Consider the following 23,827-nt stretch of genomic DNA (forward strand, 5'->3'; position numbering starts at 1 on the left):
CTCAACAGAAAGAAACATTCGATTGCAAATACAAATACTTTAAGGTCTCCTGTCATGTGTAGTCAGCTCCCCTTTTAATTTCACATACTGCTCATGGGGGTATGAATCTCCCTGTTTGTTCAAAAGGAATATAAAGAGCATGGCTGCAGGTGTACTGTCATAAATGATTCAATGGTTTATTTGTGGTTTATCTTTTATTCAAAAGAATAACAAAGCAAGCCAAACTACCCAGGGAGTTTTCCTCAAACACAGATGAACAGTTGAGAACCCTTTTACATTACATGGAGTGTGGGGGCAATGTGCTGCATGCTGTTTGTGCTGACAGCAGCTACAGTGTGTGTCAACAGAGGTGGGGTTTATCACCATTGTCCTTCCTCTCTGAAACACAGTATAAAGGTTTACAGAGCACACCTTGCTCTTCACTTCAGCTGCCCTCCATCTGCATAGATTCAGCCACTTCATTCTAGAAGGCAAGAGAAATGGCATTCTCTGCCCGAAGCAGCCAGTGGAGTACAGGCATTCGCATCCAGCCCACAGCTCCCAGCGTCAGTGGCGTACCGTCCAGGAAAATGGTCATCCAAAAGATTCAGGCACCCAGCGTCTATGGGGGAGCTGGCGGCAGTGGCACCCGCATATCCACCAGCACCAGCCATGGACAAGGCTTCAGTGGGAACTTCCAGCTTAGTATTACTGGTAATGATGTTCTGCTTGCTGGAAATGAAAAATCAACTATGCAAAACTTAAACGACCGTTTGGCTGTGTACCTGGAAAGGGTGCGTTCTCTGGAAAAGGCAAACTCCTTGATTGAAAAGCAGATCAAGGAGTGGTATGAGAAGAACACCATAGAAGTCAGGCATGACTACAGCTCATACTTTAAAACAATTGCAGATCTCCAAACCAAGGTAAGATAGCATGAAGCCACTTATAAATATATGAATTGCTTTTATCAGGCAGATAGAGTGTAATCAATTGGAGAAAACATACTTTTCCAAATTGCAATAAACTAAATGCTTTAGTTTGACCAGATACAAATTAGTGACAAATTCTACCTAATTGGTAATACTGGATTTATGTCTGCAGATGTGAGTAACCCCGTACATGATAAACATTTGAATCAAAATTAACTGCTATGATATTTGCCTAAGGTAGTCTTGTTTAGTGAGAATACTGACGGAATTTGCATATTTAAATAGAGTTTAGCATCTGTGGATATCAAAGTGTTTCAAATGTTTTAGAAAAGACTGCCGAATGCTCAGAAATAATAACAGGTCACTGTGTGAAACAGTAAATTACTACTACGAACAAAAAATATTTCCCCAGCAAACAGATTTGTAAAATTATATTTCCAATTAATTTTCCTTAAATCTTTCACCTTACTTTTCACCAGTTTTACTTCCCATCCTTTAAAAGCAGATCCCTCCCTGAAAGCAGCTTACCCCAACTATTTCATACACCTATTTTATGACAAGATCGTTTGACTTTTGGAAAACCCTAATTCCTTCTATGCACTTCAAAGGGAGCTTAGCTTAAACCAACAGGCAGCTGAAGTTACACGAGACAAAGCCCACATGTAGTATTAATTTGCAGAAATGGACTGAGTGGCCATTTATGTGCAAAGGTCCATCACTTTGCAACTGTTCCTTTTTAGATTGCTGCTGCACAGCTGGAAAATGCAAGGCTTGTTCTGCAGATTGACAACGCCAAACTGGCTGCTGATGATTTTAGACTGAAGTAAGTTCTTAATAAAAAGTGAACAGTTACATCTCCATCTGTAGCGGTTACCCATTCTAACATGAACATCAAATGGCTGCATGTTCATGATGACAACACCAGTCTTGCTTTACAGGTACGAGAATGAGCACCTGCTCAAGAAAAGCGCTGAGAATGACATTGTCGGACTGATCCGAGTTCGTGATGATTTGACTTTGACCAAAGCTGATTTGGAGTCACAGATTGAAAGTGTGAATGAAGAACTAGCTTCTCTGAAGAAGACCCACGAGGAGGTGAGAGCAGAACACTGTCATGGAGAGATTTTTTCTTTAGTGTCATACGTAAACTCAGCTAGGAATAATGAAATATTCATGGTTAGTCTGAAAGAATAATACTCCTCCGGTGGGATTCAGCTCCAGGTTAGCACATACCTGTATGTGCCCATGGTTCTATTATAATCAACTGGGTGACAGCTGATCAAACAGACATAGCCTAAAGAGCGGTTCATCTCACTGCAGAGCAAACACCCACTGGCTGGTCAGCTGGGACCCTCTCTGGTCTCTGCCGGTCACAAGAGGAGCTCTGGCTCATGCAGAGACACCTGCAAGTCAGAAACGTGTACTGGGTATCTCTTGGGAGTTCAAACTCAAACGAAATCTCACCCTTAGCATTACATTTCTAATCTCAAACACCTACAAAGGTGAGAATGTTAAACAACCATTGCTCATTTCCTCTTTCGAAGTAAAGACACAAACTGAAATCCTAAATTCAAAATTACTGTTAAATGCTAACAAAATCTCAGTTACAGCATATGCCCAGGCTTTCCTCACTTAGGGGCACATTGTCACCTTTAAATGTATTAATTACTTGTCACACTGCAGAAAATATGCTCTTTAATAACTGTGCTAGACAAATCTGACCTGGAAAAATGGCCAGCCTAGCCAAGCACTTCAAAAGGCTGTGTAGCCATGAAGCATTTGGATGATCTCTGGAGGCATGTAACTGTGTGACACTGACTGGCACCCAAGCTATGAGGCATCAAAGGCTGAACAGCTCCAGAAACTACGGAGTGAAGGTCTTCCTTAAGAATAATTTGTGGTTTAGGAGGTGCCACTACACAAATGTATATGAATGGGAACTGTGACTTCTACACTCATTCCACACATCTGGTGCTGAGGAAATAATCTTTTTATAACATATTTATCTGTAATACAGCATTTATTGCTACAAAATGTTCTAACATGGAGTGCAGTAAATAGTATTTACAAGGTGGTTAAGTTATTTTGCCCTGAAGCGCTGTTTCAGAATCACTTTTATGTCTGTAGATTTTGAATTTGCCTCCAATATTCAGGACTGAAAGTTCCCTGTAACCAATGCTAACACTGTCCTCATTGCTGTAGGAGATTGGCAGACTCCGCAAAGAGGTGAGTGGCTCTGTTAACGTAGAGGTGGATGCTGCTCCAAGTATCGATCTTGCAGCTGTTATGGAAAACATGAGACGGCAATACGAAGAAATTGCAGAAAAGTATCATCAAGAGGCCAAAGAACAATTTGAAAAGCAGGTAAGGTCAATTATTTAAACATCAGCAAGAACCCCGGTCATGCCCCACTGCAGTTTACAGCCCTTTCATGTTGGCATTTCAGACAGAGCAACTGAATCAGGAAGTAGCGATCCACACAGAAGAGCTGCAAGTCCAGAAGAAGGAGGTCACCGAGCGGAGACACTTCTTTCAGGGCCTGGAGATGGAGTTACAGACCCATTTTAACACGGTAAGTAATAAAAAGGACTTGAAATAAGGACTGTGTTTAGTAAATAGTTACATGGATAAATGTAGAAACTGAGATGCTTTTCAATCAAAATATTAACACAAAAAAACTATCCTCTTGAGTAACTCATCTCTGCTCTTTCCATTGGCTGTAGACAAAGTCTCTAGAAGCCACTCTGGCTGAAACAGAAGCTCGTTACAGTTATCAGCTAGCCCAAATACAGGAATTGGTTGCCAACTTAGAGGCTCAACTGGCGCAACTCCGAGCTGACATGGAAAGTCAAAACAGCAAGTACACTATATTGTTGGATATCAAGACTCGCTTGGAAATGGAGATCGCCACATACCGCCGTCTCTTGGAAGGAGAGGACAGCGGGTGAGGAAATACATGCCCTTTGCTTGTCAGTTGACTCTCGTGTGACACCAAACAACATTGCAAACACAGTCTATTTTCACAGCAGGCAAAGTGTGAAATCAGCCACCTCCCACTGGTGTGGGGGCAGGGGAAGTCTCTTGCCCCGTTCTCACCTGTAGACTCAGAGAAGGTTGCAGTCCGTGCTTGGTTTCAGAGGCTGCTGCAGAAGTCACCTGCATTTGCCCCATCCTCTGCATAGGTTTATACTGTCAGTTCCTGTGCGCTCAGTAGCTGGTAGCTGTTCACACTCTGTAAGCATCAGTAATTCAGTTTGTGGCTGACTTGTCCATAACTGCAAAAACTGAAGCTTCTGCAGGCCTGGCCTCACCTGGCCTGGCCTATTTCAGCCTTGTTTGGGCATTGCAGTACCCTGTCACCCTAGAACAGGTACTCAGCGAGAGCATGCTGACTGCTCTCAAGTCCATGGCCAGCTTTGCAGCCTGCACTAGGTTATGTTCTGCACAACCTGTGTCATGGGTAGCCAAGCTACTCAAAAATGTGAAGAGGTGCAAGTAAGCTGACACTAAACGTTGAGATAGTCTGTAGTGAGAAGAGCAGAAACCTATGGAAAAGCAGAGCAAGCAGAGAGTGGATTCTGACTGCTCAGCTGTTCTGGCTTAGGAACCAGTTTGGCCTTTCTGCATGAGCTGAAGTTCCAACACTGCAGAAAGGAGGCTGCACAGTAATTTCACCTATAGCTTATGCTTACCAAGTTTTACTTTTAACAGAGAAAACTCATTTGAACACACAGTTAAATGTATTGATGAAAGATCTTTAGCTGTCTTGATTAAACATAAAGGAGACATACAGGGACTTACGTTCAATATATCGAGTACCATATATTTACATTTTTTAATTTATAATTTGAACAGACATTTTGAAGTGGAAACAACTACAACAGAGCTTGAAAAAGGTACGTCACACCAACCTCCTTATCTTTGATGGCTGACTGTTGAAATGTTACAGAACTAAGTAGCCTGGTATGAAATGACAAAGTTTCAGAGAAATCTATCATCAGGAAAGCAATCAATTGTATGAATAGATAACCCACGGGGATTATACAAAGCCTGGCTTTACATATGTAATTCAGGTGCCCAAAGTAAAGCCACAGACTCCTCAAACTGCCAAGAGAACGACAGAGAAGCATTGGATTCCCCTCTGGAGGACTCCAGAAGCATCTGCTTCTCCCCACTGACTGCCCCAGATAAAGGATCTAGTTTCATAGCTACAATATCCAGTGAAGTGTAAGAATATTCCAAGGTTTTACATCTACAAGTTTGTGCTAAGCAGAAGCAAAAATATCAGGAGAGATACAATGTCCACTTATTATATTCTGGGTCCCATGCAGGACATTCAAAGGAAGAGAAATCATGTCCTGTATATCCCAAAAGTTTACTGCACAGTCACAGTGCATTGAAAAGATGCCTTTAGCCATGTTCTCCCCTGTGGAGTTGCTGCCAGCACGGCTGTAACCTTAGCCTGTCACTATAAATCACATTTAATGAATTCACTGTTCAATTTCATTACCAGAATCAACCAAAGTTATGAAGATCAAGACAATTGTTGAAGAGGTGGTGGATGGCAAGGTTGTCTCCTCTCAAGTCAAAGAGGTTGAAGAGAAGGTGTAAACGGCACCAGCAGAGAGGAGACGGCCCCAGAGCTTCTCGGAACTGACACCAAAATTAAAAGCTTAAATGTTATAAAGAATTCAATCTAATCCTCTCTAAACCCCAGAACGGTTGAAAGATGCCAAACTATCAAATCTCAAACAATCTTCTTCTTACTTTTGTGTGTGGGAGCTTTAATAAAAATCAGTAAGTTACAAACCACAAGATTTTGGGCTTGCCTCCAGAGTGGCTAAACGTCTCATAAAAGAAAACGCAAACAAATCAGCCTGTTATAAATGTATAATTGTTTCCGAGACAGATAAACCCCCCAAGTATCATCCTACTTACATCAGACCCTTAAAATTACATTTAAAAACTTGCTGAGTAAAAACTGGAAAGTGAAATGACTTACACCATGAATTTATGTTGACTCACTGCACCTTTCTGCACTTGACCGACCAGCTTTACTTCAGTAAAAAATTATTTCCAAATATATGTCAATTTTCATTTCATAATAAATTAAAATGTAAAACTGAAGAAGCCTCTTCATTATTTTTCACTCTCTGTGAATGTTTATCTCACTAGGGACTATAGGAAGCAAAGGTATTTTATCAATACGTTCAGAAATAAAAAGACCATTTCTAGTAAGCCTTTCCCTATCAATAACTGCACGTAGCCCTTCCCATTCCGTGCAAGCTCCCTATGCTGCACCCACTTCCTCAAGACCAAGGAGCCTGCATTTTCCTCTTGACAACACAAAGACAAGAACTCTTCCTTTTGAAATCTCCCCCATCCATGTGTTATTTACTGCACACAAAGAGCTGCCAAAGAAGATAATCCTTTGCTTTCACAATCATGAGTCACTGATACCAGGCGATCAATTCAGTTCTGCACCAACGCTTCACTTAAAAACCTTTGATCTACTGCTCACAAAATAAACTTCTGCCCAAAAAAGCACCTCTGCTCCTGGATGTAAGATTAATACATTTCAGTTGACAAATCCAATGATATAAATAAGCCAGGATGAAGAAAAAACAATTTTCTGTTTACCAAAATAACTTCAAAGAAAAGTATATTGGTTTTGAAGGGTTTCCATGCCTAAAAAGAGTTATATTTGATTTTCAGATTTATATTATGAGAAGCACAAAATACAAAAATCACTGTCCCTATTTTGAGATAATATCAAGCTATTTATAAGAAAAAATGGTTAGTTTTCAGCTCAAAAGTGTAGGCAATTGGAATAGGCTATGCATATTACACAGATACTTCAATGATAAAAAGTTTAGGATAGCAAACACAACTATAAATTACATTCAGTATAACCAAGTATTTTTAAGTTTTCATACTAATCATCAGCCTGGAGATAACTGATTGTCCATGTGTGTCTTCATACACTTTGGCCGATCACTTTTCTCTCTTCTTATTAAACATACAGGGAGCACTGAACTGGCAGAGGTTCATGCCAGAAAAGTATTATGACAAGAAACACATTTTTGACACGCTCACTGGGAAAGAGGATATGAAAGCGATCATTCCACTGACTTAAGCATATTTCTATAATAATAGCCCCAAACCAAGAAAGCAATGAATATGTAATGACAAAAAAATTATTTAGGAAGATTTAAATGCAAAAAGAATTTATGTGCTCCACTGCACATGGCAAAACATTATCCGGACATCTCAGCTCTCCTCCACCCACTTCCCTTCATACAGCAAATACCTGGAGGGCATCAGATTTCCACTCCCATTGGCAATTTAAATTGGCACATATCATTTAGTCCGGTCAGGACACACTAAACTGACTTCCCTTCAAACAAGAGTGAGAGAGAGAGAATAGAAGATCTTCCCAGGAGGTGGGGACTACTGCCGAACCACCCACCGCGTTCCCCATATAAAGGTTAAACTGCTCTCTGCTCGGCCTGGTTCTCGGCTGTTTGCTTCACAAAACAGATCAGGGCACCTTGAGCACCATGGCTCTTTCCACGCGCACCAGCGGTGGATCCCGGCAGTTCTCTTCTCGGAGCAGCCTTGGTGGAGGATCTCTGAGAGTGTCTAGTTCTGGTGGTGGAGGAGGCTTTGGCAGCAGTGGACTTGGGTTTGGTGGTGGATCTGGTGGTGGATTTGGTGCTGCTTCTATGCTTGGTTCAGGCTCTGGCTTCAGCACGGGGTTTGGGAGTAGCGCGGGCGGAGGCTTTGGGAGCAGCTTAAGCAGTGGCTTTGGAGGAGGCTTTGGCAGTGGTTTAGGTGGTGGCTATGGCAGTGGCCTGGGCAGTGCCTTTGGTGGAGGTTTAGGAGGTGGTTTTGGCAGCAGTTCAGGTGCTGGTTTTGGAGGTGGCTTTGGAAGTGGCTCAGGATCTGGGTTTGGAAGTGGTTTTGGCACTACTGCTGCTGGAGATGGTGGCCTTCTTTCCGGCTCAAAAAAAGAAACCATGCAGAACCTCAATGACCGTCTGGCCGCTTATCTGGACAAAGTACGGTCTCTGGAGGATGCCAACACTGAGCTGGAACGCAAAATCCGTGAGTGGTATGAGAAAAATGGCCCTGGAGCTGCTATCCCTGCACCTGGGAATGACTACAGTAAACATTATCCTGTAATTGAAGATCTTCGAAACAAGGTAGCAAAGCAACGTACTTAACATATATTTAATTTGAAATTTACCTAATAATATTTTGGATAAAAATAACAAATTTCTCCAAGAGCAAGAGCCAATTTATTCTCCAGTGCTAACACTTGCAATAACCTCTGTCACATTGCACTGGTATTGTGGTTTAAGTTCTTGGATATTAATGGCAGTTCTGTAGCTGCATCGCACAACCCTGTGACTTGGTCTAAATAAAGGAGAGGGCAGTGATGGAATCTGGCTCTACACACTCTTGTAGACTAAAAAGTTTAAATTTTAAAAAGTTTCATATTTCTTATATCACAAATTCAACTCCTGACCCAGACAGCCCACTGGCAAGCTCTTCAAAGATCAGAAACTTCCCAGTCATATTGTGCAAATTTGGATTCTGCCAGGAAGGGAAGCACATCGATTTGCAGAAGCTGAAAAGCCGTCGTCTGTATTTTCACAGTAAATCATACAAGAGTCTAACAAATCACATTTAATATTATTGTATTGAGGATTGCAGTTATGCAAACAGTAGCATGGTGCTGGAAAACCATTTGGCTATAAAATCATTCTCTGAACATTGTTTGTATTCTAGATCATTAATGCAACTATCGACAACGCAAGAATCATTTTGCAAGTCGATAATGCCAGACTGGCTGCTGATGATTTCAGACTGAAGTAAGTACAGCTTAATATTACACAAACTCTTAGTAATGTTTTAAGGCAAAAAATCTTTCATATTTAAGAATGTCTTTCCTTCGACATAGTTATTAAACGATATTATAATAATAATGTGTATTAGGATTTTATAGTAAAAGCTCTATAAGTACACAGCTATAGTTCGCATTTGACCTCATTAATGATGTAAAAAAATCTTATTTAATGACTTTACAGATATGAGAATGAAGTGGCCCTTCGCCAGAGCGTGGAAGCTGACATTAACGGTCTGCGCAGAGTTCTGGATGAGCTGACCTTGACAAGAGCTGATTTGGAGATGCAGATTGAAAGCCTGAATGAAGAGCTGGCTTATCTCAAGAAGAATCATGAAGAGGTATTTTTTCCCTTGTGAATTCATAATAAGGCAGATGGAATTGTGAAATGTCAAATTAATCCCATATTTATGCCAGTGCAAGTTCCTTGGTTTCATTATTTGTTTTGGTTGCTGTTCCTTTTTGAGTTTATTAAATGAAAGAATGGAAGAAATCCCCACACAAGCTGCACATTCTTGTTGAAACAGAAGTTATATCCCATGTATTTCTCTATGTATGTTTTTGGTAGAATTATTTTGACTTATATTAACACAAACTTTTCTTTCTTTTTAATCTCTCCAGGAGCTCCAGGGTATCCAGAGCACGTCCGTCGGCCAAGTCAGCGTTGAAATGGATGCTGCTCCAGGCACTGACCTGACCAAGCTTTTGAATGACATGAGGGGACAGTACGAACTCATTGCTGAGCAAAATCGTAAAGAGGCTGAAGCATGGTTCAACGAAAAAGTAATAATGAGAGATACCAAATTCAGCAAAATGCATGTAAAATTCAGATAAATATTTGCTGCAGTAACATTGCACCCTGTTCTTCCTTGTCTTTTCAGAGTGGGGAGCTGAAAAGGGAAATCTCCACCAACACCGAGCAGCTTCAGTCAGGGAAGAGTGAGATCACAGATTTAAAAAGGACTCTCCAGAGCCTGGAAATTGAACTGCAATCTCAGCTTGCCATGGTATGCTCTAAGGACACTGCTAACCAGCCAGAGTAAACTTTCCAATTTCAAAAGTGTTATTAGATCTTACGCTATTCTACAGGATTTAAGATCTGGTTTTATTTCCTATTAAATCCTGCATTCTTTTAGTTCCTAAATAGCAGTAATATATATAATTGGATTGCAAGTGTCATGTAACAAAGCAGACAAACACTGATGTTCACAGTCAGTGAAGCAGCAATGGCCAGTTTTGAAAGAGGTATTTCAAGAAAAAGAATCTCTAAGCATTGAGGCTGTGTTCACTCCCATCAAACTCTTTTGGTGGGTTTTGTCTGTATAAAGAACGCTTTTCCTTCAATCACACATTATTTAATATCCTCCTTCCACAGAAAAAATCCCTTGAAGACACTTTGGCAGAAACGGAAGCAGGTTACTGTGCTCAGCTTTCACAAATACAACTCCAGATTGGAAACCTGGAATCTCAGCTGTTCCAGGTCAGGGCTGACATGGAGCGCCAGAACGCAGAGTATCAACAACTTCTGGACATCAAGACTCGTCTGGAAATGGAAATTGAAACCTACCGCCGCTTGCTGGATGGCGAGTTTGTGTAAGTAACTGTTTTATGTAAACTATCTCCTTGGTTTTATTCTCCGTAGCAATATCCTTCCCAGAAAAAAAAAAAAAAAAGAGGTAAAAACAAGTGGTACATTCACTCAAAGGCAGCAAGGCACAGACAAGGATTCTGAAATAATACGGATATGCTCTGCCTCAGGAGAGGAAACCATTTTGTGCAGGATTTAAAACAATGCCATTTCTCTTGCTCCTGACAAACTCTCTGCAACATCACTTCTCTCTGGTTCACTTCTAGGGGCGCAGGGCAGGCGGTGACATTTGAAAGCTCATCCTTGACAGGGTCCAAATCACAAACACAATCACTGGATTCATCTCAGGGTAGGTAGAACTCAATGGAATAACATTTTGTTTCTAATGTGATTCTTATAAATAACGTCATAGATGCTATTCCGCTTAGCTCCACCATAGAGTTCATCATAACACAAAGACAGTTTGAAGGGAAAAGGATTTAACTGTTCATACACGCCTGCTGCTCTATCATTTTTAACACTTTGACAAATATTATTTTCCATTTCTTTACAATGTTTAGATCCTACCAAGACTAGAAAGATCAAGACAATTGTTGAAGAAGTTGTAGATGGAAAAGTTGTTGCATCCCATGTTAAGGAAGTTGAAGAGAAGGTATAAGGCTCAGCCTGCGACTGCAAAGGATCTGTTAACTCAATGTTTCTTTCAAAGTCAAGATCGATAAACAATTTTGATCTTTTGTATGAAGTGATAAAAATAGATTGGCTTTTTATTAAGATTCTTTTACATAAAACAAAGCCTATGTTTTCATTCTTAGTAGTCATGCAATATATTTTCTGCTTCAATCTATTGGCATTACTTGCATGTGTCACGGCATTCTTTAAATTTACCCCCAATTCTTTGTTCAGTAACTAGAAATACACTGCAGACATTATACATTTTATTAGAAATGCTTTTTAATAATTTTTAGCAATTAATAGATGAAATGATTTTGCTATTCTAACTTCATTTTCCAGTTTTCTTCACTAATAAAAAGGACTCAGCAAGCTGTAAGATATTAGTCTGTCTTTATTCTTCCTTTAGGACTGTTGCTCCTGATTAATATTTGCCATTTTGTGGGGTATTTTGCTTTTCCACATATCATGTGCACGGCAGAATAACCCTATTAATTACTACACACACACACTAAATTAATCCAACGACACAACACGTTCAAAAAGACGTTAAATGTGGAACGAAAGGAGTGTTTGATGGCTCCTAATCCGAAGCTACCGATGTAAGAGGGGTTCCTGCGGAACAGGAGCGGGGAGCAGCCGCTCCAGGGCTCCCGGCGCCACCTGGCGGGGACGCAGCTCCGGGGAGCGACGGAAAAGAACCGCATCAAGCCGAAACCACGGACCAGACACAACCCCCTCACACCTCACACCTCAGCCTTTGCTCTCTAGGCGAAATGGTGATGCTCCCGTGAGACAAGGAGGCTCCTATGACCATGCGGCACTACATATCTCTAACACGCAAACGTTCTGCGCATTTTATCACATCCCTTAAGTGCTGAACCCAAAGTGAAACTCTAACGGGAGCACAGAGTTCATACTGTGCCTCCAGACTGCCTTTTGCAAAACCCACTACCAGCATTTCATAGAATCATAGAATAACCAGGTTGGAAGAGACCCACCGGATCATCAAGTCCAACCATTCCTACCAAACACTAAACCATGTCCCTCAGCGCCTCGTCCACCCGTCCCTTAAACCCCTCCAGGGAAGGGGACTCAACCCCCTCCCTGGGCAGCCTCTGCCAGTGCCCCATGACCTTTTCCATGAAATATTTCTTCCTAATGTCCAGCCTGAACCTCCCCTGGTGGAGCTTGAGGCCATTCCCTCTCGTCCTGTCCCCTGTCCCTTGGGAGAAGAGCCCAGCTCCCTCCTCTCCACAACCTCCTTTCAGGGAGTTGGAGAGAGCAATGAGGCCTCCCCTCAGCCTCCTCTTCTCCAGGCTAAACACCCCCAGTTCTCTCAGCCACTCCTCATAAGGCCTGTTCTCCAGCCCCTTCAGTAGCTTCGTTGCTCTTCTCTGGAACTGCTGCCCTCGTGGAACCAATAAAAGCCAGGGTAATTAAAACAATAACCAACACTACAAAGGCATGGTAGAATTACAACACCTACAATCCCATCAGTTAAAGAAAAGGCACTGTGACCCAAAGCACTATTTAAATAACCCAGAAGGATTAAATAGAAGAATCTTCTGTCCCACCAGTACAAAGAGGGAAGAACTCGAACACCTCTGGAGTAAATGAACCACCTTCCACAGTTTAAGGAAGTAATGTCTTTTCTAAAAGCACAGACCACCAATGTCCCACTTCTTTGCCCTTTAAAAATAGTGCTAATAAATAAATGACAAGGCTCTCACAATGTGCAATGTCTCTCAGTAAGACTTTTATAGCTGCAGACTACATTTTTTAAAATTAAAATAAATACAATATAAATTAAAATAATGGTATCAGCAAGAAACAAACCAAGGCTGTTCATGTAGCTTGGTATGATTACCAGGAGTATTGTTATATCAAATTTTAAGAACACAGACTGAAGGAATTTTTTTCTCTTTCTTAGACAGGACTGTACTCATCATCTTTTCCTATACATAATGTTTTTCTCATATGTGGAAAACCTGAAGCCACAATATCTTCCCTATTATTGATATCATCTCCATTTTTAAGAGAAAACCATTTTTCTTTCATTTTCTTCTTCCAAAGACACAGACACTTTCAGTATAAACGTGTTTGGAATATGAAATAATGTCCATACCTCAGGGACCGCAACTGTGATTGGTACAGAATCATGATTCCCTACATCATTCAGTGCAGATTTCCACTGAATAATCACGCTACCTACAGACACATTAATACTGAATTGAACATTATGATCTAAAAGACGACTGAGAAGTGCCCAGACTGCAGGTGTGACGTATGTAAAACCTAGAAACCACTCTGCTGCCTTGTGAGAAAGCAACAGCGGTGACCCAGAGCAGCCTGCGCTCAGCACCGCCTGATTACATGGTATCCCAGAACCAAAACAATTGACGCACAGTGTCTCAACTATAAAGTCAACTAAAATCCAGCATCTGTAATAAGATATGAACATTGAAAGCAACTACAATTCAAAGTACATAAATGACAGTAAAGATCCAATTGTTCACATCAACCTACCTTTAGCCGCCAGCAATCTCGTAGCCAGATGTTCCCTTTGCACCTAAAAAAAAGATGAAAGCATTACTGCTAGTTTATTTTTTTAAAGCTTTAAAAAATGTAATCAACTGACAAACATTTAGCTCTGGTCATATGAAGATTCATCCCTAGGTGCTTTTTGATGCATAAAGTTTGGTTTGTGGGACAAAATCCCATATACCTGCAGACCTCCACATTGCACTGCAAACTTAGACACCTCAATTCATTTCTGGATGCCAGATAGCTTGGGCTTTGCCGACCTAAACAGAAGCTGTTTCGAGTCCCAGGGAACTGAAAGCACACTGTAAACAACTGGTATCACAATGCAAAGAAAAAATGAAGGTTTTAAATTACATTTCACGTTCTTCTGTGCTTAACTACACTAGCTCTTCCTATTGATGCTCACACTTTCCTAAGGTGCAATATTTTATGAATATTTTTTACTCTGAGACTGTTCTCACACCGTCTGTACTTTGGATTAAGAACTACATAAAACCAGAATAACCGAGACACTCATAGAAAAGACACTGGACAACAAAACGTTCTCATCGCAGTCCAGGTCAGCTGAAAAACAGCCAGCTAAGACAAATAAAATCAGAACACAGGATCCTTTGACATGTGCCAGCAGACAGGGCCAACAACAAGGAAGCCTTATGCATACAAGGAGACATTTAAGTGGTATAATACTTTGACTTCTAAAAAAATGAGTGTCTTGTAAAAGTTCACTGCCTTCTTTTTCACTTTATTGATGTGTATTCTTATTTGGAGCCTAAAAATGCACTCTACTGAGTGAATTTTTATTTTTTACTGAAATCTGATTTTTTTTCACTAAACATCTGATATTGCTCATTACTGAAAAAAAACTACAAACCCAGTTACAGCATAACAAAACCTAAAGACATTGTATATAATCATTTCAGCACACAATTTAGGAATCATTTTAATTGCTGAAAAAGCAACAGACCTTTGCTTTATTAAACTTGCTTTTAGAGACGATTGGAAGCCTCTGACCTTCCAGTGCTTCTTCAAAAATAAAGCTCTGCAGCTTTAAAACCTGCCTATGCTCTCTGCTGGCTCGCCCCTCACTGCAGGCAGCAAGGGCTCTGCAGCAGCCAGCTCGTCCTATCACTAAGGCTGGGTTAGCCAAGGTGGAGGATGGGAGGAGAATGGAGCTGTCCGGGCTCCTCAATGAGATCAGGGCCAAGTATGAAAGGCTCATCACCAGAAATCAGATAAAGACCATCATCTCAGCAAGGATCCAGGTAATGACTGCGTACAGACAAACACCTTCCAGAGTAAGGAGACAACCCCTGTCCATACAGTTCCTCCCTCAGCCTCTATGAGGTACAGTATTTCCTTTTCAATGCAGTCTATTATTGGGGAAGGGATCGTGGTTTTACTGCAGTAAGATGTGAACTAGAAGATACAGAAATAGATTTTGTTTAGGATACGGAATTCTCACTGAACGAATGCTGTGTAATTCATCTGGATGTTGTGCTGTACCTGCAACAGGGATATTGTTGTGATTTAAAAAATGCTGAGATGTGCTGTAACCTGGTAACCTCTAGAACCATTAGTTATCCCAAAGGAAAAGAAAACCTGGAAAATCAAAGGCAGTATAAACAATCCATTTATATACAGAATGCTTTACCATTTTTAGCAACTATATTAAAGAAAACTGTACCTTTTCAGGAACTATTTGTATTGTTCACCGTAAAACTATGTCATACTCTTCAGCAGATAGAATTTGTTATTTCATACAGACTGATTAAACAACACATAATGCTGCTATTATAGATTTACACACAAAACAGCTCTAAAACCCAACTGAATTTTGAAATAAAATGGCAAAACAATTTTTGGCTATCAGACATCACGAAATTTGGGGTAGAAATGAGGTATTATATCACCCTGTTGTGCTTCTTAGGCATTGCAGAAATCCCAGAGATTTTTTTTAACCATGGTCCAGACAACTGCTGCAATCGGCTGATCAACACGGGAATCCAATGACACACAGCAGCTATGAGCTAAACGGTTAAGCCAAGTTTATATTAGTGTTGGTCACAAAGCAGCCAACGTACATTGATATAATCTCATCACGTCAGTTCTTCAGTACCCAGGCAAAAAAAAAGGATAAGCAAAGAATATTGAGTGTTCATTTGTGGATTAGCTAAATCAAGATTTTTCACCAAAGCAATGGCGTGATACAAGTACTGTAAGTCAGTATGTTATATCTCTATAAGGCTGCTCTTAGAAATCAAAAACACATTAAAGCCAAAGAACCTTATTCAAACCTGGAAGCTTGAACTGACTGCAATTTCTCTAATTTCCACAAAGGTAAGCCCATTTACTCTAGATCTGAATAAGATCTCAATACAATTGGTTGATTTGTATGAGAATTTCTCTACAACGAATATGTTAGGGATAAAGATGAGGTCATCTACTTCCCATCAAACACAGCAGCATAAGAGCTTTCAATCTAAATGGTACATAATACATTAACTCATCCCTGACAGCTTTAAGAAATTCATATGACTCTAAAAAAATCCAAATAGAGATTTTTATGGATGTATTTTATTTTCACTGTTTGGCTATTTTTAATATTGTTCTCTTGTTTATATCCCCTGTAGCTAGAAGAAGCTACAATTAAAAGAATGGATGAAGATGCAGAAGCATTAAAGGCAGCCAGAGCAGAACTCTCTGAAGCGAGACGGCAGTGGCACCACATGCAGATTGAAATCGAATCTCTTCATGCTGTGGTAAGCATCATAAAATGAAACTTTAAATCTCCTGGAAAAAAATCAGTTTTTTTCCTTATGTAGACTCTTCCCCAGCTAAGTTTATGCAACAGCCACATGCATTGTACAACAGAAACACAACACACAGAAATGCAGTTTTGCATGGACCTGCAGCCCTTAGAATCAAGGAATCATTCAGGTTGGAAAAGACCTCTAAGATCATCCAGTCCAAGCTCTCTTCACATAGAGTGCTCCCCAACAGGCAATGACCTGGACGTTTGCTCGCATTTAAGAGAATTACACATTTTGAGTCACGATCTGCCGTTCAATACACAATTGTTCTCATGTTTTCATGCAGGCCAAACATCTATGTGCATGACACTCCCTCATAAAGTCCCCGGCCATTCTGCCCAGCCAATTCACATCAAGCTTATAACTTTTTTTGAACGTGTGGACTAAATTTATCAGTTCATTCTTGATAAAACAAGTCAGTAATTTGCTGCATTTAGTAAAAATCAGCTCTGAGAGTAGACAGACCACTCAGTGTTCATACACTACTAAGCTGGATATGACTTTAACCATACAGGCAAAATCAGAGACCTGTAAAATCAACGGCAGTGGATTACTGCTACAACATGAGGGTACATTTCTTTTATCCTATCATAAATTATTACTGATTTTTCTGGAAAATTTCTCAGCAAAAGTATCACCTTGAAAGCTTTGCTCCAGCTCCTAAATAATATTCTTAAAAGAACTGATGTGAAAATATACAGATTGTTAATGAAAACTCCATGTAACATCTCTACACATATACTTCCAAAATCTTAAACTATGAGTTACATTTCACAGGAAAAGGGTTTGGAACGTTCCTTGCGTGCCACAGAGCAGCAGTACCACATGCAACTACAAACACTGGAAGCTGAGATTGAATGCTTAGAGAAAGAGCTGCTGGAAGTGAGAAGAGGTATTGAGAAACAGCTTCAAGAACATGAAATCCTCCTGAACACCAGGATGAAGCTGGAGGAGGAGATAGCAACCTATCGCAGTTTGCTGGAGCAAGAAGAGAACAGGTACTAGTTGCTTAGAGGAAAAGTACTCAAATTTATCTTCCATTTCTGAACTTCTTCATTGAAATAATCATCAGAATCGTAAATTACAGTAAAAAACCCTTAGAAGTGGTTTTCATTACTTCTTAACTCCACTGACTCCTCACTCTCTGGAGCTCAGAGTTCCTCGATACATTACAGATAACAGCACGCTGACTCTATCCTCATGGGAGGCACTGCATGTTGGTGCAGACTTCACATGCCAGCAGCTGCTTAATGTGGGCTCTGGTTTTCTTGAAGCATTGATGAAGCAAGGCCACACACATGGCGGTCTGAGACAGGAGTTCGGGGCCCATCACATGGCAGATGTCTGCGCACAGAGTTACGGCATGATATCATTCAAAGTGTGCTCAGGAGCACATTGGGAAGTTCCCAGATTTAATGCTTCCAACTGTGAAAATGCACACAAATTGATATCAATAAAATCAAATAGGTCCTCCTGGTACACAAAAAAACTGACTAAGAACTGTCCAAAGATAATGATGAAATTGCAAAGGTATTTTCAGCAACTTAGTTCAGTTCCATACTCAGAATGAGAAATCCTAAGAAATTGGTACTGCAATCAAACAGATCTTCCCATGGTTCTCCTATTTTTAATTTTTTCATAGCTGCTCATAAGAAAAGTTTTTTATTAAAGTAATTCAGTATTAATAGACGATTGTAACAATTTTATTTATGCAGGTTCCGTTGCTCTCTACCTGACCAGAAGGATGACAAGAAGCCAACCACTAGCAAGATTGCCTTTACCCTGCCATTAGGTGAGTTTTTAGACACTTTCCCCTTAAGGGATTAAAACCCTAACAGAGGCTCCTGACTGCTGACAAATTACTGGGTATTAGAAAAGGATCTTCTTTCTATAAAGGAGGAAGAAAAATACCTCTAGGTCCGCTGTCCTGACCTTACTCTTCTGCATGCCTTGTGTATCTGCATTTTCTTTTACAGAGAGTGTAAAGAAGCAAGAAAATGAGAAGGTGGAACTGATGACAAAACAAGCAACCCTAGATGGAAATATTACGAAGGAAAGTGCTGAAGCTCATGGCACTGTACAGTAAGATAAACATGAATTTAACAAAGTAACAATTGAAAGTGAATGGCAGGCATTATACTTGAGTAGCTTTGAGTTTTCCTTTGTTTAGTATCTGTTATACCATGCCATGCAGCCAAGAAGCTTCAGAGTAACAATTATAGTTCTTCAAGTTATACTGAATGGCATGTCTTAACAATAAATTAAATGTTAAAGTTCTTTTTATTAGCATTTACTTCTTAAGCTAACAGTATCACGACGATGATTCTGATTTGTAATTTCTGTTTCTGTCAAGAATGAAACTATGAATAATTCATTTAGTTAAGGCTGAAAGCAAAAAAGCCCAGACCATGTTTGCAAAGTCCCTCTGGGGAATATTTATGCACATAAATTGAGGCTTGGCTGCTCTAACTTGCTATTTGGAAACTCCTACGTTTCACCAATTACTACAGAGGGAACAGAGAGCTTGGCTCCTGAGTGGGCATGTGAATGTCTGTTCATGTGTATTATTCACCTTAAATTACTTTAATAGTATTGGATTGCCTCTTTTTTTTTTTTTTCTGCTACTCTTCAAGCTCTTTTGTAGACTAGCACTTAGCTTTGCATTTAAAAGAAGCTGCAGTGTCCCGTGTCACTAGCACTGAACTCTATTCAGCTGTTGAAAACATGCAGAAATTCTGCGTAAAACTCAATGCCATCCAATGGTTGTACACGGTCCATCCCTGCAGCCTATTTTCACACGTGAGCTTTGTTCATCTCACACCGCATGTCAGGTTTGCACAACGCTCTTGGCTGGGTAAAGTTTACTCTGCTCCCACATCTGATCCTGACACATACTTACAGGATTAAATCAACAGGATTTAGGTACCGAGTGGTTATTAAATCAGATGGGGTTTAATTCCCCCTATCTTACTTCTGCCCTTTTTTTTCTCTCTTAATTTAATGTAGAGCTGCTCTCTGAGGTTTGGATCTGAACTACATTTTTCTCCTCCCTGTTTTGAAGGCTTTCAGACACAGGAATTCTGTCCTGCCCACTATAGTACGGAGGTTTCTTGCAAAGTTTTTGAGCTTAGATTCCAAACTTTCTCCTTGGAAACAAACTGCCTGCTGTGTTTGGAATGGTGGTTTTGTATACACATAGACTTACAAGTATAAAAGCAAGAATATAATGAAACCTCACCCTTTAGTTAGCTTTTCTGGAGAATGGCCCTATGAAAAAGAGGAAAAGTCTAGTGTTTCAGTACCCATCTAAAATAACTTGGCACTTTATTATGCAATTGCTCTCTACATTTTAAAAGCAGTCCTGAAGACACAATTTTCATGTTGCCTGAAGGATGATAAACACATTTGCTTTATTGTTTCAGGACAGAAAAAGTGGATGAGGTTATTAAAGAATGGGAAGGTTCTTTCTTTAAGGACAACCCTCGCTTAAGGAAAAAATCAGTTTCATTGCGCTTTGACCTCCACCTGGCAGCAACGGATGAAGGATGCCTACACACTAAAAAGAAAACCCTTCCCGACATTGAAGTCAGGCTGGTAATGAGGAGATCTTGCAGTATTCCTTCTATCAAACCTTAACCTACACCAAATTAACCCAACGTTCAGCTCCAACAGGCTCTGGAAAAAACTGCAGATGGATTTACACAGCCTCCTATCCTGCATCAGCTATGAAATCTTGATGAGTACTTTGATTGAAATAATAAAAACATACAAGTCTTTTAAAAGAAAGTAAGAAGAGCAAGGGATTTAAGATTCCAAGAAACCTAACTTCTACTAGTTTTATATTCTGGGTACATCCCTTTAATTTTCTCATTATTGTTGTTGTTTTGTAGAATTTCACCAAATATTACAAAAAGTAAACAATAACTTTATACTTTTGACATATTTGCCTTTATAAAAGAGAATTTGCTTTCTCTTTCTGGAAATGAGACATTCATATTCCACTCTCTTAATTATTTGATATTGCATACACATAATGACTGATGAATCCTTGTAATAATTTATGTCAGAATGGTGATACTTCTTGAAGTATATTTTAAAATAACACTTTCTAGCAGCAAAGATGTTATACAAAGATGCTCTTATCATGCATAAAATATCAACAAATTATTTTCTTTTAAAAGTGGCCGGTATTTTTAAATTAATTTTTTAGGCAACAACTGAGCAAAAATGTCTTTCCCTTACATAACTGAACACACATTTTTAAAAGTGTTGGTACAAACCCATAATATTTCAGCCATATTATTTCACTGATTCTGAAACAGTAATTTCCACTGAAAATCAATCATTCCCTTATGCGTCCACACATACCTGTATGACAGCTGTCCCAGCCATAGCAAGTAGAATCACACTACTTGATTGTTCAAATGTAAGGAGTTAAACAACAATTTTAATCCTGCTACTTCAACAAATTCTTTTTCTGAAAAATGTTATAGGAAAGTTCTGCTCTTGATCTGGCACACACAACCAGTTGTGCAAAGTACAATTATCACAGTTTAAAGCTAAATGGACAAAATAAGGTCTACATATTCCAAGTAAAATTCTACCATAATATCCATTAAGTATCCCCCTCTACTGCTCCAGGTAGCTTTGGGCAAAGCAAAGTATGATCTTGTATCTGTACACAGAAAAAACAGAAATACAAACTCAGAGATACTTCTTTATAAGATTATGAGACCAATTTCAAACAAAAATTCAAACAAAATAAGACCGGAATGATTGTTTATGAGGATTTTTAAGAGGCGTGGATGTCACGAACTCTGACTGAAATCATTGGGAACGCAGGGGCTCAGGTTCTAGAAGAAACACATACTGTGGATTTACAGCAGCATGTAAGAGATTAATTTAAGTGTCAGTATTTGCCTTATTACTTATGGCATGTGATACAAAAACTGATCCTACAAATTCTCTCAGTGTTAAGTTATGCTTCTATCTTTTGTTAATGGTAAGAACAATGCATTTATATCGCCCACAGTACTGTATCTACTGTGTGAAGCTGGGTAATTATCATTAACCTTGATACTGATCTGGTGTTGTTAATACTTGAGTATTTGGCATCCTGAATGTATTAGCCTGCTCTAGTATTTTCACTATGCAGCTTTATTTTATGCTTATACTCTGTACGTTTTACAATACTTGAATTTAAACTAAGTTTCAATTGCTTTAAAGCACTTTAAACAGGGATATGAATTTACCAAAGTAAGTGGTAGTACTACAATTAAAAAGTAATGAAACGGCGGCTGCCCATGCATATTTTGTGAGGTTTAATGTGCATACCTTAAACAGAAGAAAGTAACAGGGAAATACGAAATAAAAGTTGTAGATAAGAAAATCAGTAGTGCTACAACGATGTGGGTTTTTTTTTTCTTTCTAAGCTCTCCTCTACAATTCAAGACACAAATTCTCTAAGAACCTTTATCCTAATATGGAAGGTGAGGGTGCTCCTGCTACACGAATTAGTCTTCTTCTGCTAAATGCAGTAATCCTGCCAAGATCTGAAGTCCTTTGTTCCAAGCGTCACACAAGAAAGAACAGAAAACAGCACCTGGCATCCAAAGTTTACAATCTAAAAGATAAGCTGACAGGTAAAGATAAATAGCAGGCAAATATGTAACAGAAATCTGGCTTAATACATATACTTTTAAAACTGCTTAGGCAGACTCCCTTATGCAGGAAGAGTTGGCATACAAAAGTTACTGTACAAATCCATGGAAGTGATTGCCATCTTGACCACAAACATAATGGAAAAATCTTATTCACAAACCTCTTTTTTAACCCAGGAGCATCTAGTTTATTCTCGGACCTATGGCACTTCTTCGGGTATTATCTTGTCCAGTGTAACTCTAGCTTTTCTTTTCCCTAATGACAGGAACCTCATCCAGCACAGTACAGAACACAAACCCGACTACGCTTTGCAATACAACCTCCATATGATTTTAGTAGAGAAAAATTACTGTGTAACTATAGAAAACATTGTCTGGGATAACAAGTAACTAGAAAAAAAACCCTTTGACTTTATTCATGTATGTTATTTCATCCACATAACGGCCTGAGCTCAAGGTTTCTGCATCCATCTCCCTGACAGCACAAGAACATCCTGGCGAGAAGTTTCCTCCCCCCATAGAAGTTGCCATTGTGTAACATCGGACTGAACTAAAACAACCGGCACAAACCCAGTTGCGCTTCTTTATGATCATGAAACCTGATGCTCTAAAAAAATCACAAGGCTGCAGTTCAATAGGTGTTTTGTTAACACAGGACTCCACAGGCAGCCCGCTCCTGCCAGTACAAGTTGTCCTCCTCCTGTGGGATTTCCTTCATGACCTACATCACGAATCACTCCTACTCCAGGCTTGGTTCAGCCTGTTGTTTGCTACATTTTCTCCCAGTACATCTCTGTCTTTTGCGTTATTCACAAATCTCACCTCTTCAAACATAAAGAGCTTACTCTTTTGTCCGTAAACTACAGAAACTTCTGCTAGCGTCAGTGCAAACTCCACAAAGACAGAGGAAAAAGAAGCATTCCCAGGAATATCTCAAGCCTGATTTTAGGTCACTTCCAAGCTGAATTTTAGAAAATAACACATGAAGCCTGATAATATGGCAAAGAATTCCTCACTTCTGTGCTGCCAATTAAATTCAAATCAGCTGAGGGATTGACATTCAATACCTGTAGTTTCATTGTCTCAGCCTACTTTCCAATGAATGTATGTCCTCATTACAAAGCTTATTAAACTGTTGCTAATTAAAACAGTTAGATAAGAGCCAGCTATTTGGAGCCCCTCTGTACGATGCCGTATAAACAATCCTACTAGCTCAGTAAAACTGCTTATGTCCTACAGTGTATTAAATAAACAGTGAACACAGGCAAAGTCTTTTGCTATCATAACATGGAAATTAGGCAACTAGCAAAGTAAAAAAAAATACCAAAAACCATAAAACAAAGCAAGGAACTCATTGCTGGCTCTGAAAATACAGACAATTATTTATAACTATTAGAAAGGCAAGTGACTTACCAGTGAACATACACAAGCACCATATGAAATATTTCAATAAGCTGTGCAGAATCTACTCGAATGTTATCAACATTAAATGCATTTTGATGCTATCCTCTGTCCTTGGAGGGGTTCAAAAATGTGTAGATGTGGCACTTTGGGACACAACTTAGTCAGCACAGTGGGGTTGGGCTGATGGTTGGGACTGGATGAGCTTAGAGGTCTTTTCCAGTGACTCTGATACAATATGTGGGATATTTCAAAGTGGAATATTTTGACTTAAGCTGAAGTTTCATCTAAGCAGTTGCAGGTTTTGACGGTCAGACAGAACGTCCCTCTGA

The 23,827-nt window shown here is 39.7% G+C and overlaps 3 protein-coding genes across 4 annotated transcripts; all 3 read left to right on the plus strand.

The window, feature by feature from the left end:
- Positions 1–391: 391 nt before the first annotated feature.
- KRT20 (keratin 20) lies at positions 392–5,651 on the plus strand. Its single transcript, XM_069877196.1, has 8 exons — positions 392–902; positions 1,649–1,731; positions 1,847–2,003; positions 3,111–3,272; positions 3,355–3,480; positions 3,632–3,852; positions 4,764–4,804; positions 5,422–5,651. The coding sequence occupies exons 1-8, from the start codon at positions 480–482 to the stop codon at positions 5,517–5,519; spliced, it is 1,311 nt and encodes a 436-aa protein (XP_069733297.1). The 5' UTR covers positions 392–479; the 3' UTR covers positions 5,520–5,651.
- A 1,815-nt stretch (positions 5,652–7,466) lies between these two features.
- On the plus strand, positions 7,467–11,223 carry KRT12 (keratin 12). Its single transcript, XM_069877325.1, has 8 exons — positions 7,467–8,113; positions 8,703–8,785; positions 9,002–9,158; positions 9,439–9,600; positions 9,699–9,824; positions 10,193–10,410; positions 10,672–10,754; positions 10,966–11,223. Exons 1-8 carry the CDS (start codon positions 7,469–7,471, stop codon positions 11,061–11,063), a joined length of 1,572 nt encoding a protein of 523 aa, XP_069733426.1. The 5' UTR covers positions 7,467–7,468; the 3' UTR covers positions 11,064–11,223.
- A 3,495-nt stretch (positions 11,224–14,718) lies between these two features.
- Positions 14,719–21,904, plus strand: KRT222 (keratin 222). Of its 2 annotated transcripts, none has more exons than XM_069876774.1 (6): positions 14,719–14,886; positions 16,255–16,383; positions 17,212–17,432; positions 18,150–18,226; positions 18,411–18,516; positions 19,857–21,904. In XM_069876774.1, exons 1-6 carry the CDS (start codon positions 14,791–14,793, stop codon positions 20,068–20,070), a joined length of 843 nt encoding a protein of 280 aa, XP_069732875.1. In that variant the 5' UTR covers positions 14,719–14,790; the 3' UTR covers positions 20,071–21,904. The 2 variants fall into 2 exon arrangements, with proteins under 2 accessions (XP_069732875.1, XP_069732877.1); XM_069876776.1 differs by having other exon boundaries at positions 14,746–14,968; positions 19,857–21,903.
- The last annotated feature ends 1,923 nt before the right edge of the window (positions 21,905–23,827 follow it).

The sequence above is a fragment of the Phaenicophaeus curvirostris genome, chromosome 26, assembly GCF_032191515.1.
Source record: "Phaenicophaeus curvirostris isolate KB17595 chromosome 26, BPBGC_Pcur_1.0, whole genome shotgun sequence".
Taxonomy (NCBI): domain Eukaryota; kingdom Metazoa; phylum Chordata; class Aves; order Cuculiformes; family Cuculidae; genus Phaenicophaeus; species Phaenicophaeus curvirostris.

Coding starts and splice junctions, on each gene's coding strand:
- KRT20 (XM_069877196.1), top strand. CDS start 480: ATGGCATTCTCTGCCCGAAGCAGCCAGTGGAGTACAGGCATTCGCATC. Junction 3,481..3,631: donor TACAGACCCATTTTAACACG/GTAAGTAATAAA, acceptor CATTGGCTGTAG/ACAAAGTCTCTAGAAGCCAC. Junction 3,853..4,763: donor TTGGAAGGAGAGGACAGCGG/GTGAGGAAATAC, acceptor TAATTTGAACAG/ACATTTTGAAGTGGAAACAA.
- KRT12 (XM_069877325.1), top strand. CDS start 7,469: ATGGCTCTTTCCACGCGCACCAGCGGTGGATCCCGGCAGTTCTCTTCT. Junction 8,114..8,702: donor TTGAAGATCTTCGAAACAAG/GTAGCAAAGCAA, acceptor TTTGTATTCTAG/ATCATTAATGCAACTATCGA. Junction 8,786..9,001: donor GCTGATGATTTCAGACTGAA/GTAAGTACAGCT, acceptor ATGACTTTACAG/ATATGAGAATGAAGTGGCCC.
- KRT222 (XM_069876774.1), top strand. CDS start 14,791: ATGGAGCTGTCCGGGCTCCTCAATGAGATCAGGGCCAAGTATGAAAGG. Junction 14,887..16,254: donor TCATCTCAGCAAGGATCCAG/GTAATGACTGCG, acceptor TATCCCCTGTAG/CTAGAAGAAGCTACAATTAA. Junction 18,227..18,410: donor TGCCTTTACCCTGCCATTAG/GTGAGTTTTTAG, acceptor TTTCTTTTACAG/AGAGTGTAAAGAAGCAAGAA.